The following is a 12893-nucleotide window of genomic DNA, read 5'->3' as shown; positions in this document are numbered from 1 at the left end:
GTTATTTACAATAATGTTAATGAACTGTTTAGAAAAATAGCCAAAGTTTTCCTTGTGAAACAGCAAAGCCATGTTCTTAAAGCTTTTACAGTAAATGTAGCACTGAAATTGCAATCCAGAAATACTGGCATTAGGAATATGGTTGGAATCATTATCTTGTTACTGCTCATTCCTGATTGCAGATGTTTTATTATTTATGGTATGTAACGCCATGTATAAATCTCCAATTTCTGCAATACTTGAGCAAATAGGGCTGAAATCAAGTTGGCATAGTAATAAGCAAAGGTGACACTACAGCAGTAATTTAGATCTCATTGTTCATCTCCACAGTTCCAGCAATGTGCTTGGCACGTAAGTAACAGATAAACTCAGAGATCTGCGCTGCTGAGAATTTTAGAATCTAATTAGATTGCAAAGTGTAATGAGACTCTGGATTCAGTGGGTGACCTTTGCTATCCAGTTTAACTCCAGGATTCTTGCTTTTTGTTTCTTAAGGTGGTGGGGGAGGTGGAATAGTACCTATTTAGGAATATTTTGAAAACAAGAAAAACCCCTGCAATTTCCAAACCTTTCCCTTCCCATTCTTTTCCTCTGTCTTGTCCGATCATCTGGAACTCTTACAGCCTAAAAGGCAACTTCTACCAGATGTGATCACAATATGGATTTTTATTAAATTAACAAAGATTTGCACTGGAATTATCAAATGCCTGTTTGAAAATGGGTGCATGCCATCGATAACTTGTTCTTTGGGCCCCACTCTCGGCTACGAACAGGCATCAAATCTGAGCGAGCTGCAGTTGGGTGGCACTGGCCAAAGCAGACGCTGCTGTTCAGGATGGACACGCTGCTGACTGTGCCTGCCAGCTGCTGCCCCTGGGCCCTGCAGAGCTGCCCAAGATGGAGCACTGTGTTATTAAAAAAAAATCCTCTTGGAAGGGAAAGAGTTACAAAACCTCCCAAACCTGTGCTTTTAAATGTGATGTGTTTGGTTTTTTTGTGTGGCAGTATGTAAGGAGAAAGGGGGAAATAAGGTAGTGGCTGATCTGAGCAGAGATTCTCACTGATGGAAGTTTTAGCAAATTTAATGCTGGTTTGCCTATTGCAACACTTACTTAGGGGATGGACTTGAGGGGCGGTGGGGGAACATTTATAACTAGACCCGTGAGGGAAAAGAGATGTATTCAAATAAATCTGTCCTAAGTTCCTGGGTGGTTTTCTTCTCTCTACAGGGTCTTTTATCCAGCCTTGTCAAACTGACTAGTTTAACACTGGCCAGGAACTGCTTCCAGTCCTATCCCGTGGGTGGCCCGTCCCAGTTCTCCACAATCTACTCTCTCAATATGGAGCACAACCGCATCAATAAAATCCCCTTTGGAATTTTCTCTAGAGCTAAAGTATTAAGTAAGCTGAACATGAAGGTGAGGCACAGAAACATGCTACTGTGTGTAAAATCAATGAGGAGCACTGTTTGCTCCTCCATGAATTCTGGCAAACTTAATGATATAAGGAATTAATTTATCACTCCAAAATGGACACTGCTGCTGTCACATATAGAAACAATTCTGTATTTAGTTCAAAAATGTACTATCAAGATGTTACTAATTTGTGCTTATTTTTGTTAGTTAAGCTGTTGTCACATTTGCTTGAGTTTGAACAATGAAAATAAGAGAATTGGTTGCAGCGTTCTTGAATATTCATTCACATTGGACATGAGTATGCAGAGTAGCTTATTTCTTCCCCCACACACTGTAACACAGTTTAGATTATAAACAAAATTATGTAAAATATCTTTATTTAATATATTCTTTCAAAACCTAAGTTTGGAGACTTTTCGCAATAGTAAAACACAGGAAAAGAACCTTTAATTCTATGCTACATACACTTAGAGTGAAGAGAACTGGGGAAAAGGGATGATGTTTTGCTGTGAATGGGTTGATTTCAAGTTCTCAAATTATTTAAAAAAAAATAAAATACGTTTGAACAGTAGCTAAGCTCAGCTGCTGTTTTAGAATATCTTTTGACACAAATGGATTCTCAATTTGCATTAAGACCACTTTTAATCATAGTTTGTAACTTTGCGTGTTTACCAGGACTTTGTATGATATTTGCATTGGGGTGTTGTTTTGTTGTTTGGGTTTTTTTTGCATTTTGTAGTGTCTGGTCTAGATAAAATTTGTAGCAATTTTGAGCAGTAAGATGTTCAGATTCATTTCAGAAGCTTTTACTCTGAGCCATTAAGTTTTATTTCCTTTGTGTGGTGTGTTTGGATTTGGTTTGGGTTTTTTTGTTTGTTTGTTTTTTTAGCAAACTCTGTATCTATTTAGGATTCCAGTATTGCTGATAGCACCTTTATAGTTTATGGTGAATTTTCTCTTCTTTTTTTACCCATCCTCCATTGTATTCAGTAAAGAAAGGACAAAAAAACATTTAACTACTGGGAGTCATGAAACCTTGAGAATTATGTAATTCTAATTTTTCCATTTCAGTTTGTATTATTAACACAGAGCCAATTCTGTAACTCTAGGTTGGGACTGCTTATTTATTATGTTTGGAGGAATTAAAAAAACTTTTGGCCAATTATCAGCATTTTATTCTTCTGATACAATAATTGACTATTTTGTTATGAAGTATTTTGTAAGCAGCTTGTTTAATCTCTCAGATGCCTTGCCAACTCCTTGCAAGCGCAGACCCTAAATGTTTGATATGTTAAATCACAGGACAATCAGCTGACCTCCCTCCCCTTGGACTTCGGGACTTGGACTAGTATGGTAGAACTGAATTTAGCGACTAATCAGCTCACAAAAATCCCTGAGGATGTATCTGGGCTTGTTTCTCTTGAGGTGAGAAGAGTGTAAATGAACAGCTAAGTGAATCCCTGCAAATAGGTGTTCTGTCCTTCAGGTTTAATTAATATTACTTTTGGGTCAAATAAAGCCAAATAAATATCTGTATGTATGCTGTTTAATTAGGTGTGTTGCATCTGTGTATGGTTGTTGTCAACAGCTTTTTGAATGTTGTTCTTTAGGCTCTAGACGAGTGAGTGCCTGTGCACAAAGGGCTAAGTACCTGTGTATTTTTAACTACGTAGAAAAAAATTTTTTTCCCAACAGGATGTTAGTGTTGTAAATGCAACAGCACTGAACTCAGTCTGATTCCTGGAGAGACCAGCATGGAAACAGCAGGGTTCAGAAAAACATAATGAAATGGTCTACAGCCAGGCTCGAATTGTAACACTGAGCCTCATAGGCAGTGGGGTGGGAATAGTCAGCCCTAGAGGAGGACACACTCGTAGATTGAAACTGAACTAAACCTGTTGTGTCCCCTAGTCCTGTTTCTCAAGGTACAAGCAGAGACAAACTTAACAGCCTGGGAGGGACATAAAAGTAGTGGTGCTTATTTGGGCAGTGGAGAGAAATTCATAGCTGTGAGTGGCTGGGAAAAATCTGTTAAGTACAATAGCAAATGGCATATTTGAAATGGCAAATTTCCAGTGCGACTGCTGCTCTGAATAGTTAATAATTCCTGTAGTTTGGGGCAAAAATTATATGGCAGAGTAATAGCTATTTAGTGGCCCAGTTGCCTTTAAGTTAAGGCTGTGATTGATGTGATTGGGAGTTAGCAACCTCTAACAGCTGGATTTGCTGGTGGTCTGCCAGCTGCTGAAGCTGGAGAGCCACGTGGTCCGCAGACATGTTAGCACTGTTTTTCTCTGTAATTAAAGAATCAAATAGAAAGAATTATTTGCACGGTGTTTACACAAAAGTGAAGGTTCCCACAGCAGTGCTAAGTCAGCTGCGTTGCGTGTAGGTAGTATTTTCTGTTCCTGCTTTTGTTTCTTGATACATGATTAAAATGTTGCTATTCTTATCATTCTGTGTATATCGTAGTGCATAAAGGAAGTTCCACCGAGATACTGCTTGTGTTAATGCTAAGACTTTGGCTTTTATTAATTTTGATTTTCTCTTAGATTTTAGCCTGGTTTTTCATTCTGATCCTGCCTTTGGTGTTTCCGTGTTACATGAAGTGACAAGAACTGGGATTGGTAGCAGCCAGGCATTTGGAACCTTGGCTGGCGTAGAGGGAGCTGTGTGTGGCTAGCGTGAGGGCCACACTGGGTGCTCTTTCACAGCCTTGTGTTTCAATGTGCCTTGTTAAATAACTAGACAGTAGCATTGTTTAACCAGTAATTAATTACCTTACTACTCACATGTTGTTATGAGGCTTGATTACTTCTAAGGACTGCAAGACTTCTCTGGAGGAAAAAATGGTACACTAGTGTAACCCCTGTTAACTTGCTTGTGGCATAATGAGTAACTCTGTTAATTGACATTGCAAATAAGGATACATTTCTTGAACCTAGGGTATTTATAGTTCGACTTAGAAAGGAGGAGAAAAACAAGAGGATAACACAGTAGTAGGGGCATGTGTGTGATAGGAGACTGTTTTCAAATATTATTTTTGCCAGTGGATGCCTATGCAGTGTTCTGCTTAGGGGCTCTAATCTGTATGTTTACTTGCTGCTGCTCCTAACCAAGGGACACAGGGAGAAGAGGAAGTATTAAGCTTTTTAAGGAGGACTTGGCAAGCACAGCAAATAGAGCAAAACATGATTATGAGATTGCTATAAGGAAACATAACAAAATTATAGGGAAGTCCAGGAAGAAACTTGTTTTTCTTTGGTGATTTGAAGAAATAAGGTTTTCTTTGGTTTTGCTTTGCATTTGTTATTATGCAAAATAATATTTTGAAGAATTATGTCATATTTGTATCATTAAAGACTTTAAAATCAGTGATTAAAATATTTTTTTATTGTTTTTATCTTTTCAGTTTGCTTCCATAATTTAAATGTAGGCTAATCTTGGACTTCATTACTTGAAAATATAAAAAGATCCTGTTGTATCTTATTCTGTACTTACTGTGTTGCTGAAATTCTGTGTGTTTGGTTGTGTGTTTGTTTTTTTTTTTGAGGTTCTTATCTTGTCAAACAATCTCCTAAAGAAACTTCCCCATGGAATTGGAAATCTACGGAAACTCCGAGAGTTAGATCTAGAGGAAAACAAACTGGAATCCTTGCCAAATGAAATAGCTTACCTCAAGGATCTGCAGGTGAAACAATAATTGGCCAAGATAAATATCTTACGTCCTTTATTTACACCATGCTGATTTAATTACAGCTAGTTTGATGAGGCAAACTATTTGGGTCTGGACATAGAATCAAAAGTTAAGAATCTTGTGCAACTTCATCAACAATCAGTCCCCACTAATTCTTCACCAGTGTATCAGTTAATATTGAACAAACAAATTCTGAGGAGTTTTTAACTGTTGTGGCATGAGTACAATACTGCCACAGGAATAGTCTCTGATTTCCATCATGTTCATGGAAGCTTTTATATTTAGGCATTACTTTATATTTATTTTTATATTTAGGCTTTACTATGCACTGTTTTATTTTTACATTTAGTGGTGCTTAATAGAGGTCCGAAATGTTATTGAGGGGTGGAAATTTTTTTGTTCAAATGCTGGAGAATCAATTTATTAGCTATGTATCTTGTTACTTGGTGTCATTCGAAGCAAAAAGTCATTAATTTTTTAAAATGTGTTTTTCCCTTAGAAATTGGTTCTGACTAATAATCAGTTGACCACCCTTCCCAGAGGTATTGGTCACCTTACCAATTTGACGCACCTTGGGCTTGGAGAGAATCTTCTCACACACCTTCCTGAGGAAATTGGTAAGATCCCTTTTTCTGATTTTATGCAGTGTGCCTGCGCCAAAGCAGTTGCTGACATGTAAGATAGGCATCTACTGTGCTCATAAGTCGAGGCCACAAAATTGTGTTTAAAACTTCTGTATATGTACAACATGATGTGAAGCATGTGCCACAGGAACAGCACTATAGTGTATGATCTTTATCTTGCTGAACTGTAGTGAAATTAATGGTCTAGCTCTTTTGAGTTCTTCTGCAGAAGGCTGCTGAACACACATTAACTTGGAATGGTGAGATCCCTTTTCTCTCCAAATTCTCCCACAACTTGCGTATTATCAATCACTCAACCTCAGAGACCTTTTCTTGGAAGGTGAAAGGAAACACGCTGGTTCTACTCTAAATCCATGGTGTAGGCAAAAACCATGTGTAAGGTGTAGACAGCTGAAGCAAATGTTTCTGATGGTAACCCCTTGGCACACACTTCTGCTTATAGACCATCATACTGTTTTTCACCTTGATGAGGTAAGAAAAGGAAGTGAAGAGGAGGAAATCTACAGAAAGAAAGGGAAGTGTAAGATTCTTTTTGTCTACTTGAGACGTTCAGAGTAAGTGGGATTCAGAGCATCTGACACTCAGAGCCCATGTTTCTTTTATAGGTGGTCACAAGCATATAGGTCCAGAGTATGATTTTGAGCACTTAAGTTAAAACCTTAAAGTTAGAGATTATTATTGAAGAAAAAATGATGGGAGAAGCTATGCAAAAGCAAAATGTGGTCAGAAACTGTGATGTGCAGACGAGGAAGGTGTGGTCTGTCTCCCAGCATCTTTAGTGAAGAGCCATTAACAGCTTCTGCGCATCTTGTGTGCCTCAATGTGAGAGTAGCCTAAAACTTACCTAAATTTGGAGCTTTGTAATTTAGTTTGTAAGTTAGTAGAGAGAATTCAGATGCTGTGGTAACAAGCTGTGGAATTAAAATCAGTAAGGACACTTGAAATACTATTGAAGGAGTACATTTTGATTCTTAAAGCTGGTTGTCTTAACAGATTAGAGAATAGTTAACTGTTCTCAGATGTGACTGCTTCATCTTTCATGCTGTCAGCTATTTCTCATTATTTCTTGTATAGCCTTTCCTTTTTGTTGGTTTTCCATACCTTAAGCCTCAGCTACTGCTTTCTATTGTGAAAGATTAAACGGTCTTTTAGGCTATAGAAGACATTATGGTATATAAGATTGGAAAGTGGGGAATGTTTTGAGGGGACTTGAATGTTTGAAGTGTATTTCAAAGATCTGATTTTTGGTATTTGTTGTGGAGTAATGGAAAGAAAGATTACTCTGTTTTCAAGCTTCTGGTTAATCTGTATTGCAGTATCTGTAGTAGAAGCAAGTTGTAAACTTTGAATTCAGGAAAAAAAAATTCACATGGGTTTGTTCCATTTAATAAATCCACTGCTGTGCAGAGATCTCTCATGCTTTCTTCCTGTGGTGCGTTACAGTTACAGCTTCAGGTCTTTAATACATGGGTTCTAATTACATAAAAGGTATGGCATAGATATTTTAAAAGAGATAATAGACACTGTGTGGTATAAATATTTTCTAGGCCCTTCTAACTAGATAGCTATTCAATGTTGCCTGCAATTGCAAAGCACTTGGCTGAACAGTTACAGTGAAGTCCCTCTCAGTTCTCTTACTCTGTGTATTCTCAGTTCAGTAGTTATCTAAACGAGGTGTAGTAATGGATATTTTTATATTACATACAAACTAAAGCAAATTGCTTCTCGATTAGGTACCAGTGAACAGAAAACTTGCTGTGCTTGAAAATAGGAGTTTGGATGAGTCACTGACTCAAGAGTCTGTATAGTAAAGAATCTTCAAGTGGACTTAGACCTTCTGTCTAGAAGTTATAAACTGCATGAATCAAAAAAACCCAGCCAAACTACTTTGTATTATTTTATTTTAACCAGGTACACTGGAGAATCTGGAAGAACTGTATTTGAATGACAACCCCAATCTGCACAGCCTTCCCTTTGAGCTGGCGCTTTGCAGCAAACTGTCAATAATGAGTATTGAGAACTGCCCGCTCAGCCACCTTCCACCTCAGATTGTTGCAGGAGGACCTTCCTTCATCATTCAGTTCCTAAAAATGCAGGGACCATATCGTGCCATGGTCTGATGCTAATCGGATTGTCCAATACACTGTACAAAATACAAACTGCATTAATGTTGTAATTGTCTGTATATGTATATATAATATAATATATGTGGTTTATATTATATTATATATATATATAAATATATAAATAATATAAAAAGGCAAATTTAAGACTGCATTATGTGTTTCTGCTAATAGAGGAATCATAGCCATTTAGATTTTTTTTATTCTGTAAAAAAGCTTGTCTAAGTTTTCTTTGCTGAATTTGATGGAAGATGTCTGAATAATCTGGAAATGCCAGTTCATTTAAAGCAATTGCCAATGAACTCAAAGTTTAAATTTAAGGGACAAAAATAGTTTTGCTTAGATTTACTTTCAGTTAAGAGAAATGTATAACCTTTATATAATGAACTTTTCTGTTCCCCCCCCCCCCCCCCTTTTTTTTTTTGGTGTCAAAACCTGAAAGGGTCATGTGTCCTGAGGTTGGGATTTTCTTTTAACTTATTTTGAGATTTGAAGCAAATGGTGTTTTTATATTGTTTACAGTCAGAGTAAATCACTGGATTTTGTTTTATTCTGATTTGCTCTGTTTTAATCAATCATCTAGAATTTATATGCCTCTGCTGATGAATTTTTATCAACTGGTTTGTATACTAAAAACATACTCATCAGAACAACTGGCAGGTGAAAAGGATGCAGTCAAAACAAAAGAAAAAGAAAAGAAAAAAAAGCTTGAATTCCTTTTAAGTCTTGCTTCCCTGAGATATCAGTTGCAGGCATAACATATCTGAACTGAGCCTTTTGCGGTTGGTCTTTTCTAGCACAAGTAAACCTTTTCAGATTGGTAAAAATGTTGAGTATACTCAGTGAAGAGCGTTTTTCATTTTGTGAAGTAACAAGTCCATGAGGTCTAACAGTACAGTTAAGTGGCAAGGAAATAATATATATGTACATTTTTATTACAATGTTGAGTCATAAACTACAACAGGCAATTTTAAGGATTCCTTATAGTCCTTGTACAATAAATGAATGTGTCTTACTTTTAAACACTGCAATATATGTAAGTTTTAAGGTTGGTTAACAATGTACTACGGTTTTATATCTTGACTTGCCTTATACCTCCTTCCATTATGGAACTTCTGTGTCCAAGCACAATATCTTCACACTGTGCTGTTTTGCTGCTGAACTAAATGCACTTTTCCCCACAGCTGGGGCACTTGCTTCAAAATATTCAGTTCAGTATCTTGATTATTCTTTTTTTAACTTTATCCTATCTGTTTCAGTATTAAACCGATCTATTAAAAAAGAGGCACCTTTTTCATTTGTGCATAGATGTTGGTAGCTCAAGAGAAACACTGTAAGTAGTGGACATTAAGTTTTATCATTACTTTCTTGGCTGTTTAAAAGGCAGAAGATGCTTCAGGGAGATTTTCACTATTGCTGCACTTGTAGGGCCAGTTGTCCTTTTTCAGGAGGGTAGGAACTCAAGGCGGTTGCATTCCACGGTTACTCAAGAACTCGGTTTATAGTCATTGGAATTGCTGCTGGGATAGTGTGACTTCGAGGACTGTACCTTTTGAACAAAATCAAATCAACCATTGCCATGGGAAATCTATTTCACGTGCAGAAGTTTGGGGAGTATTATTTCTGGCTTTCAGGCATGCTTACTTAGATGTATTGCCTTGATCTATTTACATTCTGTTTTGTCATATGTCTTCATTAACAAGGAGTAAGTTTTAAATGGAAGGCAGGTGGAGATATAAAACCTTAGAGGGCTTGAACATGCTGTAAAACTATTGTAGATGTCACTGGATTTTACTAAGTAATGTTCTGTTCTTTCTCACACGCTCTGTCTCTCTGATCCCATTCCATCCCTGTTGTCCCATCGAGTGCCCCCCCCCGCCCCGGTTTTTTTGTGTGGTTTTTTTTTGGGGGTTGGTTTTTTTTTTACATCTACTGTAGCTTTTCAGTTTAGACTTTAGTTTATAAAAGGCTAGTTCCTTACAGTTCTGCCTGAAGTTAATCTGTGTCAGCATTAAGGTGTTAAAATATGAAGATGCTGAAATGATTAGTATCAAGACTGTAATCTAACTTCTGAATATACTGCTAAATCCGTATTTGTGCCCTCAGGTCACTAGGGGAAACTGGTTGGATTAATATGGTTCCTTAAGACAAAAGTGGCGACCCCTTGTGTTTTCAAGCGTCTTAGTCTCATTCCCTGTCCGCTCCTCAATCCCATTTTTGTAAGAGTTGACGGGATTGGATTTGTTTAGTTTGTAAATATGTTGATTATTCACCTTGTTAAGGTACATGGTTAATGACTGTATGATTGGAGCTGACGGTCTCTCACATAAATTCTTGTGGAGAAGTTGGCTACCAAAATAGCTCTCGTTACACTCGCTTAGAAACAAACTATTCTTTTCATTACACTTATAGGAATAAATAAAGCTATGTTTTACTTCATTACTACATTAAAAACAGGATATTTTTTCAAACTATCTTTGTACTAGTATGGCTGTTGCAATGCCAGATAATCCTGAGCCCTCTTCTAGGAGTTTAATTTTATACATTCTGAGGTGAAGGCTTATTTTTTCAGTGTCTGAAGAGAGATTTGAATAAAAGCAGCATGAAACAAGTTCTGGTACAGCAGAAATAAATTCAGAAGAATCTGAAAAATTCTTTAGAATTATCCAAAAGTTTTAGGTATTAAGTATGTGGCATGGATTGGGAATAGATGAGAACAAATTCATATAAGTACATACATGGATTTATGTCCAAATCTGTACACAGATCCATCTTACATCCTGACATAAGACTTTTGCATTTCCCGGACTGCTGGATTGTTATCTGGTGCAGTTTCTAAATTGTATTTAATGCCTGATGACATTCATTTGGACACGTGCTGGCATACCTGTTTAAAAATTTTGTTTGGCCTAATCAATTAAAGTATGAATGGAAAGAACGTCATCCTGACAAATGTACGTATACATACATACATATATCTATGTGTGGATCTGTATATATGAAAGCACAGACAAGGTGAAGAAATGAATTGTTTACGGCATCTTTGAGAACAAGATGGAGAAACAGGTGGTTCCCAGATACTTGTATTAAATATTTATCCCCCTGGCCATAGCGGGGGAAATAATTTAGAAGGGTTATTGAAAAGTGTGACAATCCTCACTTCGGGTGAAACTCATGACCTAGATTGCTTGCCCATAGACAAAATATCAGTTTTATATGTGTCTGTGCCTGTGTACATAAAATTATGTACATAGACATGTGCCCCACAAAGACACTATGCTGAATCATGCCGTGATTTAACAAGCTAAATTAATGTACTATAGACTGTATAGTATTATGGAAGTCCAGTAAGGTGCAAAGCAGATTAAGGATTTGTTAAATAATGAAAAGAAGGAATAACTGCTGTTGTGACTCATGTTGGTCACATATTGCATTTAAATTTACTAAACAGAAAGTTGTTGGGTAATTCTTGGCAAAAATGTTTTCTTTTTAGTGTAAACCCATTAAAGTTCTGTCTCTGGCTGTCCCATATTTAAGTTCATCACCAAAGTTGTCTACTATAAATGCAATGCAAATGCTGCTTGTCAAGTTGGGTCACACAGTTGTCTGATTGGCACTTTTCTGTTTGCCAGATTCTATTGGAAATTTTGAAATTCATATGCTCTTTTTAGGAAGAGATCTGGGTTGTGGAATATCTGCTTCAGTGCCTCTCTTGGATTTAGGTTTTCTCTACGGTTTTGTCTGTTTTTTGCTGATGTTGTGTGAGAAAGTGCATGTTCAGGCTTCTTGAAGGTTGTGTTTGCTCATGTACACGATTTCGTAAATTAGTACTCAAACTGTCTAGCTGGTTAGTGCTTAAACCCATTGTGTCACCTGGAATTCAAGTATCATCTTTAATACTGGGAGTTTGAGAAATAACTTTTATTTAACAGTTAGAAAACTTTGAGAATTTTTTTCCCTGTTTTTTATTTTTTAAATCCAAAAATAAATTTCTGAATCAGTACAAATACATATCAGGGGAGTCTTCATATCTGGATGCAACTAAGAATTTTCATATAGTCGTTATCACACCTTGGTTGTATCAAATCAGCATGCCAGAATAGCTTGTAATTGGAAATGTGCAGTTGGCAGTAATTTGCAGAACACAAACTTCAAGACACAGTAAGGACAATTACAAACGATAGTATGGACAATTTTTTTTTTTTTTTTTTATGTTAGCAAAGGTCAGAAAATTATGTTTATTATTCTGATATTTAGGTCTTAACCAGGACTGCACAGGACTTTTGCTGTGGAAAAATACCAGACCACACTAATTTTGTGGTTAAAAGCTAAACAAGAGTGTAAACAGTCTACAAAAATGTACTTTAATCTGAATTATTGTAATGTTGATTGTTTTGTCTATATAAAAGATTGCCTTGCTTTTTTATAAGAGTCATTCTGTATCAATGCATTCATTATAAATAGTATATTTGTAAATAAGCTGCACTGAGTCTTTTGAAGGTTTTCTAGTATTTCTAGTCTTAACATTAACTTGGATGTAAGACATACTTTTGCAGTGCCTCAAATTATCAGTAACTGCCCTCTCATTATATACTCATCGCTGTTCAAAAGACCTCAAGTGAAATACAGATACTGGTGTAGAGCAATTACAGGATGCTTCAAAAGCTATGTGATGGCAACTTCTTTAGTGTGTCGGACACCTTTTATAAAGCAAATGGTGGTAAAATCTTTTATTTTGTTACAGTGCAGTAGGGTATATAGTTAAAAAACCCAACCCTTTCTTTCTGAAAGAGAAAATAATTCTTGAATTGTTGTGCAAAATGCATTTCAACAATAACAAAGGAGGTATAGAATTCTGGCACCTAAAAGACAGACGCTAGCATTTAAACTTCTGGTTTAATAAAAGACATGTTGCCAAGCTGACATGACACAGCTGTAAACTGACGTCTTTTAAGTCTGTAAAGCTTATTACAATAGTGTTTCAAGAAGGTCGTGCTTACATCATGTCCTACAA

The 12893-nt window shown here is 36.6% G+C and overlaps 1 protein-coding gene across 4 annotated transcripts in view; it reads left to right on the top strand.

Moving 5' to 3' along the window:
* The window catches only part of SHOC2 (SHOC2 leucine rich repeat scaffold protein), a 70814-nt gene extending 58500 nt beyond the window's left edge, over window positions 1-12314 (top strand). For all 4 annotated transcript variants that reach the window (XM_055720542.1, XM_055720541.1, XM_005443882.4 and 1 more), the window contains exons 5-9: window positions 1230-1418; window positions 2718-2840; window positions 4969-5106; window positions 5612-5729; window positions 7668-12314. In XM_055720542.1, the coding sequence (XP_055576517.1) occupies window positions 1230-1418; window positions 2718-2840; window positions 4969-5106; window positions 5612-5729; window positions 7668-7876 (777 nt within the window). In that variant the 3' untranslated portion in view covers window positions 7877-12314. The remainder of the gene's footprint in view (window positions 1-1229; window positions 1419-2717; window positions 2841-4968; window positions 5107-5611; window positions 5730-7667) is intronic.
* Window positions 12315-12893: the final 579 nt, after the last annotated feature.

This window comes from Falco cherrug, chromosome 9, assembly GCF_023634085.1.
Source record: "Falco cherrug isolate bFalChe1 chromosome 9, bFalChe1.pri, whole genome shotgun sequence".
In the NCBI taxonomy this organism is placed as follows: domain Eukaryota; kingdom Metazoa; phylum Chordata; class Aves; order Falconiformes; family Falconidae; genus Falco; species Falco cherrug.
Note: the sequence above shows the minus strand (reverse complement) of the source record. Positions and strands in the feature narration are given on the sequence as shown.